The sequence below is a fragment of the Octopus sinensis genome, linkage group LG1 (genome assembly GCF_006345805.1).
Source record: "Octopus sinensis linkage group LG1, ASM634580v1, whole genome shotgun sequence".
Classification (NCBI taxonomy): Eukaryota; Metazoa; Mollusca; class Cephalopoda; order Octopoda; family Octopodidae; genus Octopus; species Octopus sinensis.
In genome coordinates, this window is record NC_042997.1 from 159,839,410 (window position 1) to 159,859,409 (window position 20,000).

Genomic DNA, 20,000 nt, shown 5'->3' on the forward strand with positions numbered 1-20,000 from the left:
ATAAATCAAGTTGTTTTTCGTGCATTCTGCCGCGTACATCAAATGAGAATCTCTACATATATCCACCGCCGCTCCAATCGTCCACATCATATTAATCGGTCAAATCCGAAATACCAATTTTTGAGGATAAAACGGATTTGTACTGACATAGGGGATTACTGGAAACATGCAAATACTTTTGTATATCATTATGCCAAACGTGGTTACAGTGAATCACGATTAAAGGAAATAGCAAATGAATTATCTGAGATTAGCAAAGAGAGTCAAACCTTCACGCATAATTTTAGCAAACACAATCAATAGATGGCAGAATTCATTCAGTGATTAACTGGCACCGAAATTTCGCTGGCATTTCAAAAGAGTTGCATGAAAATTACCAGCATGTGGCGAAAAAATATCCTTGTTTCAAACAGATATTTCCTCAGCCACCTATTGTAGCCTTCAGACCGAAGAAGAATATAAGAAAATTATTGATAGAGATATTATTATTTCTAATTCTCTCTAAAGGAGACTAGGGCAACTGTAATGTATATTAATAGTTATCGCCAAGCTAATATGGCAGTCCAGAAAAATTGGACGAATGCTGCCGTTGATTAGCTCCAAGAGGTCATCGCCTCTAGCTAGCTATGTGACACAAACCTGTGTCCATTAAAACCTTCGAACAGGGGAAGTCAGCAGCTTCTCCTTGCAGCTTCATCCACAGAATAGTTTCGAGGTGTTTGCCTTTTATCAATGTGGTGTAGCCGAACCCAGCAATTCTCTTTATTACGATAAAAACAATCAAACATAGAAGGAACAACAGAGGACACTACAAACATTTAAAAGGGTTATTTAGCGATTTTTTAATGAAAATAAATAAAAATGACTTATATAATAGGTTTTTTTTAAATTTTGATGTTCCTTCTTTTTAGCTTTTTTAAGTTCCAATTTTTTTTTAAAGTTCCAACGGCTACACCTTTTCTTTTTACCATGGATGAGTTAAGTAGGAGCACTCACTCCCAACTTCCTTACCACATCTTTCTATCTTTCTTCATATGCTCTTTTTGAAAGGTGCCTTCTCTCCAGCCCTATCTTGCTTTTCAGGTGGTACCTGTAGTAATATAGGATTCCAGAGCCGGAGATGAAGGTCCTGACGTCAAACCTTGCATTCTAGTTCTCCATGCACACTCTTTCATAACTGCGACTGTACATAGAAAACAAGCCTCACCTTCCTTAGATAATCCGGTGGGCGGTACATTCTTAATAACAAACTCAGCTGATAGCTGTACTCTTCCTAAATGTGACAACACGTGTTCTACGTAAATTGTCATCTCCGAAAGCTGGGTGCATTGTACAAGAGCGTGCAGGATAGATTCCTTATCCTGCCCGCATCTTGGACATTCGGGTGGCACTGAAATCCCGTGCCTAGACAATTTCTCGCAAACAGGTGACGCGTTCCTGAAACACTGCCAGGTCAGGAATCTTTGGTAATTGTCCAAATACCCTACCCCGAAAGTGTTCCGAAACCGGTTGGATAGCTGGTCCTTATCGAGTCCCAGAGTCTCTCCTAGAACGTCGTCACTTTTAAACTCTACCAACCCTTTGTAAAATGCAGAGGTGGTATTTTCGCTGCCGGCCTTACCCGCCTTGAAGATTAGTGCAAGCGCCTGCCGACATTCCTTTTGCCATTCAGTCGTGTTTTGTCTTTTAATCAAACCAGGTTTAAATTCCTCCAGGGAGGCTGGTCGTGGAAAGAATTCCCCTGCGAGCGAATTCCACACCTGACTACCATCCAGGTGAAGCCAGAGATGCCTTAGTCTCAGTGCATGTTTGCACATCAGCAGCCACGGCATCCCTAGGCCACTCTTTGACAGCACACGGAGCGCCTCACAAGCGGCTTTCCCCTCCATAAAAAGCGGAGGAGAGCTCGAACCAGCTTGTTTAGCCACAAATCGGGGCAAGGAACGACGGTCAGGCGGTAACAGACGCAATAAACGTCTGTACCACCTCCGCCCTCCTTTCAAGGACAGCGCTGTCTGGACCAGGTCCGGATTAGCGCTTCTCTCTTGTTCGTCACCTCACTCTAAATCTTTTACGTCTGGGAGCCTGGACCAAATCAGACTCCAAGCAACTTAACAGGACCATCCGTCCAGTGCCCCACGACACTGGACGTCATCGGCTTGCTGCTCCAGGTACCGAGCCGTTAACTTTTGCCCCTGCCACCGTCTCGTATTTTCTGATTGCCTCCGCTACACGAGGTAGCTGAGTCATCTTAGATGCGGTGATGGTGACGTCATCCGCCTATGCAGAGACACTCTTACCACATCCGATTTCATTAGTGGTGCTTCCCAACTTCTCCAACTTCCGCAGCAATGGCTCGAGAGTCAGTACATACCGAAGCGGAGACAAAGGGCACCTTTGACGAACTGAACGCTTGATTTCGAACGGTTCCGACAGGAAAGCGTTCAACTGAACTGTGGGTTTGATGCCGTCGTAAATGGCCTTGATCCAACGGCGGAATACTGGGCCCAGCCCAGCCGCCCCAAGGACTACCGCCAGACACCGATGGTAAACCCTATCGAAGGCTTTACTCTGGTCTAAATGGACCAGCGCCCCACCTTTACCGGAAACTTTACCCACCCTGTCTAAGGTGTAACATAAGAGATGAAGATTCTTCTGGATCGACCTACCAGGCATGGCAAATGTTTGCGCCTTCCCGACAAGTTTCTCCGCGACAACCGTCAACCTTTTTGCTAGCACCTTGGCCAAAATCTTTAACTCTACATTTAGGGTCTTTTCTGACCAGTGTTACCACTCCCCGACTCACAGAACTGGGATTTCTCCCATTCTGCTGCCAGCTCGTGTACACGCAAGCCAGCATGTGTCCGAACAAGTCCGGCATACTACTGTAAAACTCGTAGGGCAGACCATCCAGCCCTGGCGACTTGTCCCAAGCACATTCGGCCAGCACCTCTTCGACCTCCGCAGCCGTGATAGACCCTTCACAGCACCTCGGCTCACTCGCCGAGAGTCGCGGTCTGTCGGCCAGGAATTCCCTTAAGGGCTCTCCATGGTCCAACGCCTCGCTCGTCCCAAACAATCGGGCGAAATGTTGATGAAAGGCCTTCTGCATCTCCTCTTGTCCTTCGATCAAGCTACCCTGTTCGTCAATTAAAGACTGTACAACGGCTTCTCTGCCTCTCCGACTCTCCACACGACGGGCCAATCCAGCAACGTCAATGCCTTCTCTGCCCACCGCGCGTAACTTAGCCCTGACTCTACACCCTTCATGTTTGGCTTGGGGGTGCCGGAATAATACCGTTTTCGCCGCCAACACTCTGGATGCAGAGCCTGATGCTATGGCCTCCTCTAATTCCTTAGTTAACTGCCCTTCTAATCTAGTTCCCTCTAAATTTAGCTCTTTACTAAATCTAAGTGACTCTAAACGAATGGCTCGTTTGAGGGCGCATCACCATATGTTGTTTACGACAGCTCCGCATAATGCCCTCTGTACTAACTCCTTAACTCTGGTACGGAAGACTTTACTAGTCAAAATAGACTTGTTCTACTTCCAGTCCCCGGGTCCCTGTCTATGACACTTAGCTAACTGCACCTCACACGTCACAATTGTGTGATCCGTGTAAGAGTCACAGTGAAAATGTGGACAACTACCTATATCTCTGTCAATATCTTTTATTATAACCCTATCTAAGTAAGACCTGGGTGAACCATCGTTATTAGACCACGTCCACTGTGAAACGAGCGGTTCATCCAGTCTGTAGCGCTCTACTAGTTTATACCTCGCTAGTAGCCTTTTTAGGCCAGGGATTCCTTTTCTATTATTCGAGCCTACACTATCCACGTTGAGAATAGTGTTGAAGTCTCCTGTTAAAACTAAAGTTTTCGACGTCATTAGGAAATTCTCAAAGTCCTTAATAAAGACCGTTTGACTATCCTCTTTTGGAGCATAGACTGCCACCAACCTGAAGGACTGCTTACTCACATGTGCCACATCTAGAACGACCAGCCTACCTTCTGGGTCTAGAAAGACTGTACTTACCTGTACGTCCAAGCTTTTTTTGACCAGCACCACAACGTCCCTACTCCTTCCTTGACTCGGAGAAATAAACTTTTCGTAGGCATTCTGAAGAGGAGAGAACGCCTGTGGCCCGTTCAGCTTGGACTCAGTCACTACACATATATCTATCTTCCGTGACCTGAGGTCGTCTAGGAAGCTTGTATGCTTCCATTTCGAACCCAGGCCACGCACATTTATACACCCTAACTTAATCATCGTGATAAAAATTATTGTTGTTTACCTTGTTTTTCTTTTAGATTTGAGGAGGGGCTTCACGACTTTCGTCTTCCCCTCCTCCTGTATCTTTTCCATCTGGTGTAGCCATTGGTACTAAAATAATTTTAGCAGTGTAAGGTGGGGAGTCAGAGCCAAGGGATTTTTTCCTTTTATGAGTTACTACTGCATACTCCATTTGTTCTGTTGTTTCTTTCTCTTTTTCTGTTTCTTTTGGTTTCTCTTTTTCTTAACTTTTTTTGGTTTTATTTGTTTCTTCCGTCGATTTGATTTTTTCTTCTTTCGCATTTTTTTCCAGTTGGGGAGGGACCACTTCTTCTGCGTCAGCTTTTTTACTTTCTCGCACTCGGAGCGACGTGATCTTTCTCACCACATTTGTAACATCTAGGCCGCCGCCGTCCCTCCACCGACACTCTCGCGCTCAACAATCCCTTATGAAAATTCTGTCTGGTCTATTATTATTATTATTCAGTGGTTTTATTTTTATAGCGTGCTTTCACTTTACGACCGATCGCAGCTCTGTGTACCTTGGGTATGTGCTGTGATTTGTTGTGATGCTCTGATGGTTACTGTATTGAAAGTGTTCTGCGTAGGATATGTGCAGTGCCCAGTATGTTATATATATTTGCAAGTCCTGGGTTTTTTGTTATGTATTTGTCTGAATATTTTTTATTTTACCTAATGCGCCTACTATGATAGGAATTGTTTCTGTTTTTAGATGCCACATTCGAGTTACCTCTATTTCAAGGTCTTTGTATTTTGAAAGTTTCTCCATTTTTTTTTTGGAGACACGTTGTGCTGGTATTGATACATTAATTAGAAAGCATTTTTTCTTCCTGATCTCTGACAAATATGTCTGGTCTATTGTCCTTAATTTCTCTATCTGTGTGTATTGGCATATCCCAGAGTATGGTTGCTTTCTCGTTTTCTGTGACCTTTTCTGGTGTGTGCCTATACCATCTTTTTTCTGTTATTATTCCATAGTGTTGGCATAGCTTCCAGTGTATGTGAGTCCAAACTCTGTCGTGTCTGTGAATATATTCCTTCTGGGCTCTACAACCTTCTATACGTTGTATTTATACAGCCAGAAATATGATTTATTTTTTCTTGTCTATCTCCACATATTCTGCAGTTACTTGTTATGTTTCATTTCATTATATGTTTTAGGTAATTTCTGGTGGGGAGGCTTTGGTCTTGTGCTGCAATTAAAAATCCTTCCGTTTCTGCCTTGAGTCCTGAGCTTCTCAGCAAATGCTGGGATTTTTCTTTGTCTATTTCTTTTGCATTAAGTTTACTCCAGTATTTGCCATGAAGGGGCTTTTCTTGCCATCGTTTACCATGGTTCGTTGCTGTTCTAGTTTTAGTTTGTATTTCATTTGTTTTATAGCTATTGTTTCTTCTTCTTCATATTTGTTAGGTAGTATGATTTCTTGTTTGTATTTGTCAGCTTCCTTAAATACTGAGAACAGTATTTTGTTTTGTTCGTGTTTTGCCGCTATTTGTATCAGTTTTCCTCTCTTCTGAAGTGGATATTTTTGTAGTCCTATAGTGGTTATTTTATAACAGTATAGGCCTCTACCACCTTCTATACGTTGTATATATAGCATTTCTATGTCAGATTTTCGATGATGCATCCTAGATCCTGTCATTTTTTTTTTTTCGTTTTCCTGTCTATTTTGGTTAGTTCATTTAGTGTCCAGTTAAGGATATTGTAGCTGTATCTTGTAGCTAAAGTGTTAATGCTTATTATCTTGTTTTTATCATTGAGCTCTGTTTTTAGTATTGATATAACTCGTCAATAGTATTCTGCTTTATTTTCTCTTTCATTTTTGTGTGTTGTATCATATCTAGTTCATGGATTCCTAAATATTTGTATGTTTCGCTTTGGTCTAATTCTCTTATTTCATTGGTTTTATCTAGTGTGATGTTGCTACTCTTAACTAGTTTCAGAGTTGCTTTGGCGCATTTTTCTAATCCAAATTTCATATCTATTTCTTTGGTAAGTCCATGTTCTGTCTGTAGTAGTATTTCCAGCTGTTTGTCATTTGCAGCGTATTGTTTTAGGCCATCCATATATAAAAGGTGGTTGTTTGTTTTGCCGTAACATTTGTATCCGCATCCAGTTCTATTTAGCATATCAGATAGAGGTGTCAGTGCCAAGCAGAAAAGGAGATGGGGATGGCTTTGGTTTTCACGAGTTCCTCTTTTGTTTGGAGCTGTAGCACTGTCTGTCATTTATTCATAGTGTGTCTCATGTATTTTGTAATTATTGGTGCTACCTTGTTAATGGTTATTGTTTCAAGGATCCACTTGCGTGGAATGCTATCAAAAGCCTTTTGGCAGTCGATCCATGCCATACTGAGGCCTTTCTTCTTTCTGTGGCTGTCTTCAGTTATCTCTCTATTGATCATTAGTTGATCTTTACAGCCATATGAGCCATTGCAGCATCCCTTCTTCTCTTCTGGAAACAGGTTGTTTTCGTCCAGATGCTTGTTCAATCTTTGCGATATTACTGCAGTAAAGGCTTTGTACATTGTAGGGAGACAAGTTATAGGTCTGTAGTTTTGTGGTTTTGCCGTTTCATTGGATTTGGGAATTAGGATGGTTTTCCCTTTGTGAGCCATTTAGACATTGTCTCTGGCTCTGCCAGTATGTCGTTAAAGTTTTCAGCCAGCTTTTTGTGTATTCTTGTCAGATATTTTAACCAGAATTTGGGGATCTTGTGGTGCCCAGGTGCCTTCCAGTTGCTTAGTGTTTGCAGTGCCTGGGTGACCTCTTCATTTGTTATGGGGTCCAGATTTGCTCAGGTGCTAAGTTTGTTGTTTTAATAGTATCATTTTTATAGTATCATAATCATTGGGTTCCCCTTCGTTGTTTCCAGGTTTTAGATTTGTTTCGCTTTCCTTCTCATTCATATATTTCTCTATGGTGTTCTGGTTTGGTGCTTTTTGTACGTTATTATACATCTCTGCGGTCTGGGTTTGTTGTTTTTGTTTACTTCGCTTTTGTTACGTTTGTCTTCGACTTTTACTATCTCAGTATTTATATTATTTGGCATTGTTGTGTGGCTTCTAACTATATTTTTCTGATGTATTTTTCCTTTTAAATGTTCTATTTCTATTTCTGATATTTTTTTGCGCTGAGAATATATCTTCGTATGTTAGCTAGTTTATTAGGGTTCATTACTGTATCCAAGTCTTTATTTAGGTCATTCTTCTTCCATATTTTATATGTATGTGTTGTGTTTTCGTTTGAAATATATTCATCACGTGTCCATTTATGCCTTTTTGATTTTATTTGCGGTACATGAGGAACAACGTCCGGCCCTTTATTTTGACGGTCATCATTTTCGTAGGGTAACGCGTCCGTTCATTTCTGCTGTCAAATTGTTTTGCACTTGTAGTTTTTCGTACTTTTTGTGTAACAAGTTTAAAGTACGCACTTCCCGATTGTTATTCTTGGAATAATCATTGGTGCGTGTGTTTCTGGTCAACATCAGCTTGTTTGCTACGAGCCACATACTTGCCGTGCAGAGGTTTCTGTTCCCATCTGCTAGCTAATTTTTCATGCGCTTTTATTATTATTATTATTATTATTATTATTATTATTATTATTATTATTATTATTATTATTATTATCATCATCATCATCATCATGATTATTATTATTATTTAAGACGTCGCACAGTATCCAGTATCCTGATGTTGTTCATTGGAGATATTGTGTCTACCGGGGTTTTGTACTGACTGTCAAGTCACAAGGACCTCAGACAAATATCACTTTACGCAATATTCGTGCAGTTCTAAGTAATGCCGATTTTTGCAATACACCTAGATCGTAGGGTATTTCTGATGTTTCTACATGCTTCTTCAACTTGGGCAGTATTGAACCCAGTGCTTTAATGACAACAGGGACAACCTCTATGTTTGACTCTCGTAACTGCCATACCTTTGCGAACTCAATTCTTAGGTCTCAATATTTATCAATCGTTTCTCTTTCATGATAGCATGTCACGTTGATTAATAGGCCCTCTTGTTTGTCCCTCTTAAAGGTTACTATTCCGGGACCTCGGTGCTCTAAAATCTTGCTTGTCTGGAAATCAATGTTCCAGAGGATTTTTGCCTTCCCTTATTCGTCCATTACTTTTTCCGGTGTATGCACCTATTACCTCGTATCCACACTTCCGGCATAGCAGCCAATGGCGGTTTTGATGTTCCTTGTCGTGTCTGTGCTTGTACTGTTTCTGAACAAGATTTTCACAAGCACTAACTATGTGAGTCACGCTTTCGACCCTCTTCCCGCACATTCTGCAGATGTCCATTGCACTTGTGTGATCTATATCAATTTTCACTGAGTTGATATTCAATGCCTGATCCTGGGTAGCTATAATTGGGCTTTCAGTTTCTTTTTTAGGTCACTCTTGCTGAGCCACCTCCATGATGCTTCTTGGTCTTTTAAGTAGTTAGTTCGATAGTGGAACTGTAATTCCATGCGGTATAGGGTTCCTTTTCTCTATCGTTGGCCGTTCGTGATTGGAATTCATGAGCGCTCTTAAGCCCATTTTTGGTAAATCCTTCTGCATTAGCAGCATAGTGTAGCAAGTCTTGTTTTTATTTACAAAGTATTTCTGCCATGGTACTTATTTTCACTTTGGTGCACTCATCCCACATTTACTTTTACACCTCTTCGCGTACAGCCTCTGTATATTCGCTTTAGGTTGGAGGACACCATGCATTATCATTGTTTTCGGGGAGTGTGATCGAGTTTGTGAATCTCCGCTTGTGTCTATCTCAGGATGGTAGCACTTTAGCGGACTACAGCAATTGCCCATATGTCAATGGCAGTCACAAGTTTCCTTGGGCTGAGTTTTGATTTCAAAAGAAGTTTGGGGTGCTTCGAATATGTAGTGATGATTTTGTCTTTTATTTCTCTGTGCAAGATATTGTCCAGCACCAGGATCCCAAGGTACTTGAACCCATCATCAATTGGGTATTCAATTCTCTCTCCTTTGGGCAATCCTATGCCCCTACAATCTCTCTTTTCTCTCGTTTCTAAGTGAGCACTGCAAACTTCGAGATGCTGAATGTCATCCCTATATCCTTGCTGAACATCTGCAGTCTCAACCAGCCTCTCTCTTTCAGGCTCTGTTTTTGCGAACAGCCTGGAAATCTAGAGTCAATAAAATCTTGGAAGACCTGTTTTACAGCATCGTGGGAATTATTTTTTTTTCCTATCAAAAAGTTAATCAAATTCTGGAAGAAGTGGTAGTCAGTGGGGGCAACATCAGATGAGTATGGAGGATGATGGAGACCTTCCAACTCCAAATCCAGTAGTTTCGGCAATGTCATTTTTGTGATGTGTGGTCTGGCGTTGTCCTGCAATAAAACAGAAGTGGATCTGTTGACTAATTTATGCTGTTTTTTATAAGTTTCTGCATCATTTGGTCCAGTTGGCTGCAGTATAGTTTGGCTGTGATTGATAAGCCAGGTTTAATAATATCATAATAAATGACATCTGCGCCAGACCACCAAACACACACCATTAGCTTGATGGATTTTACTTTTTGGAGTCTGTTTTGGTGGCTCGTCTTTGTTCAACCATTGTACTGAATCTTTACGGCTGTTCTATTGGATCCATTTCCCATCACATGTTACAGTTCGATTCAAAAATTATTCATTTTTCTAACGAGCAAGTAACATAATGTAGGCTTCCAAACGTTGCTGTTTCAGATTTTCATTGAGTTCATGCGGAACCCACTTATCCATCTTTCTCACTTTACCGATTTGAAATAGCTGACTCAATAGTGTTTGCTTGCTAACACCAAACAACAACGATAATTTGCGGGCACTTTGAGAAGGATCTGGCTTTCAGTTCGTCATTATCCACCATCGTTTCTGGTCGACCACGTTGCTCATTTGTGAGAATGAAATTTTGCAAACCAATTTGTTACTGTCTGCTGTGTAATAACATTAGAATGAAATACTCCATTAATATTCCGAGCCGTCTGTGATGCTGTATTTCCAAGAAAAATTCGTATTTCAAAACTACGAATTTCCGACTTATCCATCTCTAAACAAAGATAGCAAAAAACGATTTATAAATACTTTATAAAGCGCAAAATGAATTAGAATAAAGGAATAGATGTGTCAGCTTTCTTACAAAAAATAAAGGTTGTAAAAATATAATAATGGCGCAAAATGATCAGCTGTCAAAAGTTACAACATACCTTATTACAAATTTCATACTTCATGTCCTACTATTTGTGAAAGTTGTCTCCAAGTCTCACCCAGAGACCTCAAGAGATAACAAGTTACGAGTTCATGTTGGTGTCATGCCTAGGGTGTCATATAATATTGTAATTGAGAATGTTGTAAAAAAACATATGACAGTTATGAGTCTGTTTTAAAGTTTGAGATTGATTTTACGTACGATATGGGCAGATCCCATGAGCATTACCCTTTGAATTTCTGCCATTTTGGTATCTGAGCTAGGTAAGACTCAGCCCCTTTTACTATCATTCTTAGGGCACCTATGACAACAGGTATTGCACAATTTGTTGTAGATCTTGACAGATACAATTATGTCAATTGGGACAGTCATATCAATGAGGAAGCTTGATTTTTGCCAGAAGTCTTTCAATATAATGTCTGGCCTTGAACGGTGAAGTTCAAGAGAAGTGAGATGTGATCATTTTCAAGCACTGGAGGTGGTTTGTCGTCCCACCAGTTATTTTATCATGGGGTAGGTCCAGGTTTTTGCAAATTACCCAGTGAATATATTGTGCTGCTCTCTCATATCTGTTGAGATACGCTGTAGGCGCAGGAAGACTGCACATGGAGACAACATGGTCAACTGTTACATTTTTTGCTGACATACACGACATGTTGAGCTACTGCCGTTCTTTAACATGTTGGCCTGGTATTTTCTTGTAGGTAGGCATTGATGTTGGGCCGCTATCATAAACTCTTCCGTTTCTGGTTTTAAGCACAAAAACACTAACCATTGATGGGCAAGGGCTTTGTCAACATCGGCACTAATAGCTCTCTTTGGGTATTTGCCATTAAGAGGTTTTTCTTGCTATTTATCAGTAAGAATATCTAGGGCAGCAGTTTAGTACGGGTTTTCATACGCTTAGCTTTTTCTGTGCGTGTTTCTAGTACATCTAATTCTGGAATTTGTTGTATTTGGAAATCACTTAGATATTACTTCACCTGTTTTGTTACTGAGTATGATGCTTACTTACTTCATACTTTGAGACAAGTTTTAACATCCAGTCCTCAGAGTTTTTCAAGTAGTTGTCTAGGCCAATTGTGGCAATATTCATTATTAATTCCAGTTATATGAGTCCACGGCCATCCTCTTTTATTGACAGGTAAATTCCTTCTATATCTGCCTTTGTGTGGTGCATTCTATACAATGTTAAGAATTTTCGTGTTTTCTTTCAAGTTTACATATTTCAGTAATTGACCAGTTATTAATATTGAAACTGGTATTTGTAGCTCTACGCCGCTTCTAACTCCTTTATGATATTCAGCTGGTCAAGATTAACTTTGGATGTTTCTGTCAATTTTGCTTTGATAAAGGTAGCTTTTGCACATTTCTCGAAGACAAATTGCATTCTGATGTCATCACTGAACTGAATTGTTTAACAATCGCTAGTAAGACCTCTAGTTGTGGTCATTTCCTTTTCTTGCAATGAGCTCTATATCGTCCATGTAAATGAGATGATTTATAATTTTCTAAATATAATTTTCTAAGCATAATTTTATCAAACATTTTATAGCCGTATTGTACATCATCGCGCAATTTCGAGAGAGGCATTAAGAGAAAAGGCTAGAGAAAAGAGGAGTGGTGATAGTGAGTCACTCTAGAAAATGCCACATGAAATTCTTATATCGCCAGCATTAAGAGATTCATTGTCACTGTTCAAAATCAGTGTGGTTCACCATGATCTCATACTTACAAACAAGAGGTTTATCAGAGTAGGTGCTAATTTATACATTTCCAGACATTCCTTAATCCACCTACGCGGTAGACAATCAAAATCTTTTTTAATGTCTGCCCAGGCTATCGAGAATGTTTTGTGTCGTTAGTTACAATTTTCCAAGATCATCTTATTGGCGATTCGCTGATCTTTACAACCATAGGACCCACGCACATCCTTTCTGCTCATTATGCAATATGCCATTTTCTATTAAAAATCTATAGGTATATTCAGTCAAATCGGATGTTAGTATTTTAGACATTGTTGTTAAGCAGGTTATGGATGTATAATATTTGGGTTTATTTGTTTACACTCTCTTTACTCTTTTACTTGTTTCAGTCATTTTGATGGTGGCCATGCTGGAGTACCACCTTTGGTCGAGCAAATCGACCCCAGGGCTTATTCTTTTTTAAGCCAAGTACTTATTCTATCGATCTCTTTTACCGAACCGCTAAGGTACGGGACGTAAACACACCAGCATCGGTTGTCAAGTGATGTTGGGGGGACAAACACAGACACACAAACATATACGCATACATACATACATACATACATACATACATATATATATATATATATATATATATATATATATATATATATATATATATATGACGGGATTCTTTCAGTTTCTGTCTACTAAATCCATTCACAATGTATTGATCGGCCCGAGGCTATAGTAGAAGACACTTGCCGAAAGTGCCACGCAGTGGTACTGAACCCGAAGCCATGTGGTTGGTAAGCAAGCTACTTACCACACAAACACTCCTTCACCTCATATTTTGGAAGTAGGAATGTAATACCAAGAGGGAATCATACTATGTTGTTGCAAAACGTCGTTGTAAAGTTTTGTTGGCAGTTCAGGGCTCTCTGGGAAGGCATTCAACCAGAAGTTAGGAATTTTATTCTTTCTTGGAGACTGCCATTTGCTTGACTTCCTGAGAGATCTTACATCTTCTACCTTGATACCCTCCCACTTTTGCTCTTCTAAGGAGTCTAAGTCTGTAGATATTATACAGGGTGTTTTTCATTCTGTGCTTTTTTCTTCTGCCCAAATATCATTCCATAATTTCTGCACTTCTTTTGATTTGTGAGACTTTACTATAACTGGTATTTCCCCCTGTCTTCCTGTAAAAAGATTTGGGGGTATTTTTTAACATATGATTGTCCTTAAAGAATCTAACGCGCTTTTCATACCTTGCTCTGCGGGCATCTTTAGCACACACCTTTTGCTTGATGGTTTCTATGGTGGCATCAATGTCAAGTATGATTTTCATATTATATTTCTTCTTTAATTTTCCGGTTTCTGTAGGTTTGGTAGTTTTGTCAAACTTAAGGTTTTCCAAACATTCTATGTTAGACCTATATGGTGGTATTGATGTCAAATATAGTTTTCATATATATGAAAACGATATTTGACATCGATACCACCATAGAAACTATCAAGTACAAGGTATGTACTAAAGTTACTGGCATAGCAAAGTATCAAAAGCGCGTTAGGTCCCTCGAGCACAAAAATATGTTTAAAAATTTCCTAATCCAGTTATGTGGTAGTCTATCAAAAGCTTTTTTATAGTCAATCTAGGCTATTGACAAGTTTTGTGCCAATTGTGACAATCTTCTAAGATCATCTTATTGATGAGTAGCTGGTTTTTACAACCATAGCATCCACGTTTACATCCTTTTTGCTCATTAGGGAATATGCCACTTTATATTAAAAGACTATAGGTATATTTAGTCAGGACAGATGTTAGCGTTTTATAAATTGTTGTTAAGCAGGTTATGTATCTCTAATATTTTGGTCCATTTGTTTGGTCCATTAACTAACCAAGAGGGAATCATACTAGGTTGTTGCTAAGCGTCGTTGTAAAGTTCTGTTAGTAGTTCATGACTCTCTGGGAAGTTATTTATTCTGAAGTTAGGAAGTTTATCCTTTCCTGGAGACTGCCATTTGTTTGACTTCTCGAGAGCAGATCTTACATCTTCTACCTTATACCCTCCCACTTTTGCTCCTTAGGTTTTGAAACTTCACTGTTATCAGACCAGCTGTTATGAAATTACCCCCCATTGTTTATAATAATATATAGTGTGATTTGTGGGAAATATAGCTGTTATATCTAGCAATTCGAATGATTAAATAGAGATACTGTTGTTACAACACTTCGTGAGCTATAATAACTAGCGGAATATATTTTGCATATATATTTAAAAGAAGGGTGGAATTCAAAATAGTTTTATCTGCATTTGAGTTATTGGATCTAAGTGACTTAGATGACATTGCTATTGCAGTTAGAAGGGCTAAGAATGGAGATGAATTAACCCTTTTGAAACACTTCAGTCGACAGTTAAAGATTCCTTAAAATCCAGTCGTCTTGTATGCAACGACGAACGATTTGTTAAGAATCTCTCAATCAATGTGATTATTGGAAGGCTGAAGTTTTTAAATGACCATCTCTTTACTGGAATTTTCACAATCAGCTATAGTTAGAAATTATACAAGACATCAAATCTACAATATGGTTTATAACGAAATTGGTGTGTCATGTGCGAAATAAGGTCTCTTATAAATGTGATCCTTAGGAATCACTGAGTGACGGAAAAATTTCATGGAAATAAAGAAGGGACTATTTTACAATAAAATTAGGGATGCTTGAGATAAGAGCAACAGTCAGAATTTTCCTAAGTTAAAAGGTTTGTTTTGCTAAGCTTTAATGATGCAGTAGTCTGTTTCTATGCACGTTCATAAAGAAGTAAGCAGTACCAAATTAGATGAGTTTAGCCCCAGCTCTTAAACATACAATTCTAATGTTGGGGGTTGGAATACCATCTTGTTATATTTTGATGAATAAAGCAACTGTCAGTGCTGGTAACTATATTGACAGGAGATTAAGAGAGTGCTGAAGAAAAGGAAACTCTAGAAAGAGATATGTTGTGTATTCCAAAACGAAATTGGTAAGGAAATGTCTACCAATTCTACTTGTCAGTGTGCAGTTGTAAATTAGGCTCATTTGGGGTGCAATGGGAAGGAGAAACAGTCAGATAATAGTTAGTAGCGCCCTGAAATTAACATAGGTCATTACTTTTCAAAATGATCTAACACATGAAATATATTTCTCTTGTCTTCCTAAAGCCGAATGTCCGACGTCAGCCGGCTATACTTACCAACCAGAATTGAGATTGTGTTATCAAATAGGCTCCACGATAACTTCATGGAATAAGGCTGCAGACAATTGCAATAAGGATCGAGGACGACTTATTCACATTAAAAATGAGGAAGTCATGAACTATCTAAAAACAATATTATCATGGGGTGAGCAACATTTTACTATTTAATACATACATACAACACGTTCTCTCTCTCATTCTGTCTGACTGTCTGTCTGTCTGTCTCTCTCTCTCTCACACACACACACGCACACACACACACACACGCGCGCGCACACACACACACACACACACACACACACATATATATATATACATATATATACAAAGGTACACATGATATACCTCATATTATAAACTATAACAGATTTAATGTCACTCAAAATTGCAATTTCCTCCCATTTTGCAAACAAAATTCCGTTTTCCTGCTAATGTTTCTCTGATTTGTACACTATGTTCTGAGTGTTTCTCTTTTTGGGAATTTATCAAATGTAATAATTTAATTTCATTTATTGTTTAAAGATTTATATTGTCATTTACTGCCAATGAGTTTACAAAAGAAAATAACTTTGCCAGTTAAGAATAACTTAAGTAATGATTTATTTTAGATTTTGTACTGTTTGTTATACGTAAAAATTCGAATAGATAGTTGAAACTAAGAAAATATATTTATTATAAAACGTATTGTTATAAATATTTAGAGAATTTAACGTATGAATTTTCTTTTGAATCAATCTTTTCTTTCTATGGAACATCTTTCGGACTACACCCTCTTCAGTATTAATAACGACAGTAGTATCATGTCGAGTTAGAGTATTGAGTTTCCCTATTACAGATACATTATTGACAATATAAATACAGTCTCAACGAAATAATCCTCCTTTGAATTTTGATTTTGGTTTTTATCAATACAACATCAATGCTTGTAGGAGAATGCAAGAGTCGATTAAATTAATCAACGAATTCATAATAGTCATCCTTTTAAATTCCAATAACTTGAAAGGTTCAGTCTGTTTAGTTTTGAATTCATATGCAAACAGAAGAAATAGATAATTTACTTGCTATATAGCCAGCATTAGACAATAATTTGCGGTTAATTTCATTTTATATACGAAGAACATGAAAACATAGTGTATTTTGAAATATTTCGTCACAGTTGCTGAAATGTTCTTGCCGCCAGAATCGACGAAGAGATTTCAGTATCTAGTTTACTGATGTACGTAACAAGAAATCAATTTAAATTAATATATACGTTAGGTTATGTGATTACTTTGCCATAATTCAAAATTTTTCGCTAATTTTCCAGTACACTAAAATTACGGCGCACACAAGCAGGTCATATGTGGGTTCTAAGTGTGCTGCGACACAGTGAGGAAAAATATGTACACTGAATGAGCGTTCATCTTACAGAAGATGGGAGTCGACTGTTTCTCGAAATGCAGTGTATAGTCAAGTATACACCATGTAAACACAAATAAGACAGGATGTCATGAGTAATCTGAACTAAATATCAACAATCACACCAGCAACAACAACAACAGCTAATACTACTACTACTACTACTACTACTACTACTACTACTACTACTACTACTACTTACTACTACTACTACTACTACAAGACAATATATTTGCTCAAACATGTATCGAATTATAACGAATGTCTACAAGCTGATTATTAATCAAATTTTTTGTTTTCCGTTTGTTTTCAGCTGTGGCGCATTCAGGTCAGTATTATATTGGATCAAGTAGAGATCTTAACAAGAACGTCTTTGTATGGCAAACTGGAGAAGCAGTAACATATTCTCGTTGGTTTTATCCTAATCCCTCTGGTGGAAATGAACACTGTGTTAGCCTTGTGCCAACCGAAGATTTCGGATGGAATGACGTTCCTTGTCACAACTCGAACATAGGGTGGCAAATATGCGAGATAGTTGTTCAATAAATGTTTGGCAGAACGAAACGTAATTCCACACACACACACAAACACACACACACACACACACGCACACACACACACATTCACACACACATTCACACACACACATACTCATACACGCACACACACTGTATATATATAAATATTTAGATATATATATATACATACATATATATATACATATATACACACACGCGCGCACGTACACACACACGAACGCACGAACACACACTCACAAACCCACACATGCACACACAAATGTAATGTTAACTTTGGTTGTGATTGGTCAGAAATTTACCATTGGTTTCACATCTCTTGTTGCTATTAGTAACACAAGCGATAAACCAGATGGAGGCACATAACGTCCTTACTAATGGAGATAGAAGTTTGAAAAAAAAAGTCTTAAACGAAATTCTTCGAGGGGAAAAACCCTTCTTGGTGAAGTGGAGCTATTTCTCATTGACCAGTTTTAGCTGTGTCCGGACGAGTAGGTTTATGTACGATTTCCGTTCACAAGTCAGTAGGCAAGGAATTCCATCTCTTGAGCTAGTAATTTTCTCATAAGAGCATCTCACTTTCAAAATTGTGAATACTCACCTAGGGACTTCTGAAATTCAAAAAATGTTTTTATTTTGTCCTCTTATGTCGAAAGATTTGCATTGAAAGCATGGAATTCTCCGCTTGCTGACAACTGATGAAAAACCGTATATGAACTGACACAATTAAAATACAAGTGGAAATGGTCAAGGGGGAATGAATCCGTAGCACCCACAAGATTTTCCTTCGAAGAATGTCGTTTCAGGTTTTTTGTTACAATCCAGACTGACTCATACTGTATTTTTAGTTCCGTTAGTAAAGTGGTTCCCTGCTTCAAACCAGCAAATCTGATGTGTCACTTATATTAAGAACGGTAATACACGTGAAACTAATTGTAACGTTTTGGCCGGCCATATCCAGCGACTACGCAAAACATAATTCTTTTAAATATCTTTCAGAGTTTGCATATTGGTACTAATGAACAAGCGACCGATTATATATATATATATATATATATATATATATATATATATATATATATATATATATATATATATAGATAGATAGATAGATAGATAGATAGATAGATAGATAGATAGATAGTTAGATAGATAGATAGATAGATAGATAGATAGATAGATAGATAGATAGATAGATAGATAGATAGATATAGATAGATAGATAGATGATAGATAGATAGATAGATATAGATAGATAGATAGATAGATAGATAGATAAAAGAAAAAATATTATAGATACTTGGTGCATCTTATTTGTATCACAATGGAAACGTAATGCAAAAAGTGATACTTATAAGATTAAGGATAAAAAAAACCGGATCAACACATCAACCAGTTTCAAAATACAGTCCTGAAATTAGTTATTACGTAATTCAAGCCCGGAAAATATACTTACGTTTCCTTGGAGATACCCGGCAATATATGCTTTCTTACATCTACAATCGTTTGAATGTTGATGATTCAAACATGCTGTCGGATTGAAACATGTGTAGGGGATATTTTTTGGTTGCTTTGTTGATCCGTTTTCTTTTATCTTTATTCTTATATGTATCACTTTTACTTTGCATTACTTTTCCATTTTGATACAAATAAAATGAATCAAGCATCTATTTATTTTTCTCCATTTTATTTTATTATCTTTATACTTTATTAGAGTGTTTATACATATATATTGTGAACCTTTATTTCAATATACTTGATAAAGCCAGATTGCATCTGAATTGTTATTAGTAATCACTTACTTATTAGGTGGTTTCTATAAAGACTGTTCTAGGTATTTACTTATGGAATTCTGGGGCGATAAATCATGCTATATAATTATAAGCTAAGAATCAGAAACAAAAAATAGAAAAAAAGTTATGCAAAGATATATATACACATATTTAACTATGTGCTCACATGCAAATATATGCAAATATTTGTACATTATCATGGGTATGTTATAATCAACCCTCATAGACTTAAGTAACTAGAAGGTTTATAACTCTATTTAAGAATATTAACAAGAGGTTTATTGGTAAAAGTATCAAAGTAAGAAAACAAATTAAGAAATTATAGAGACTAGTAAGAAAATATTTATAACTTACATTTTACAGAGACTTTACAGAGTCTTAAAATTTGAGGAAGGGGAGAGATAAAGATAATCCCACAGAAGTAATAGGTATGGTAGTAGTGAGAGTAGTAGGGGATATTCAAAGCGAAGGGATATTTTATATGTTATAAGGTTACCTTTGTTATTACATACATGATTTTATAGTTTCACAGGGGTATATAATTAGGAGGCTTACTCACATAAAAGCCATTACATAATACATAATATGATTAGTAGGGTAGAACATCATAGAAAGGAATAAATAATTTAATCACCAAAAACATGATGAAGTCAGACTAACTAGGTAGGATTATTCAAAGGACAGTAACTACATGTAGCATAACATAGTATATGCAATGCACTTTAATTCATCATATAACTCAATATCCCATGATTTTATTATATATAATACTCGGGGGTAAGTTCACATCAGATATGAAACTAAAAATTAATTTCCCCAATCTAGGTTGAAGT

The 20,000-nt window shown here is 37.8% G+C and overlaps 1 protein-coding gene across 1 annotated transcript in view; it reads left to right on the forward strand.

Annotated features, from left to right (window-relative positions):
- Positions 1-17,384, forward strand: part of LOC118764601 (macrophage mannose receptor 1-like) — a 27,646-nt gene extending 10,262 nt beyond the window's left edge. The window contains exons 4-5 of the mRNA XM_036505532.1: positions 15,406-15,585; positions 17,152-17,384. Of these exons, the coding sequence (XP_036361425.1) occupies positions 15,406-15,585; positions 17,152-17,384 (413 nt within the window). The remainder of the gene's footprint in view (positions 1-15,405; positions 15,586-17,151) is intronic.
- Positions 17,385-20,000: the final 2,616 nt, after the last annotated feature.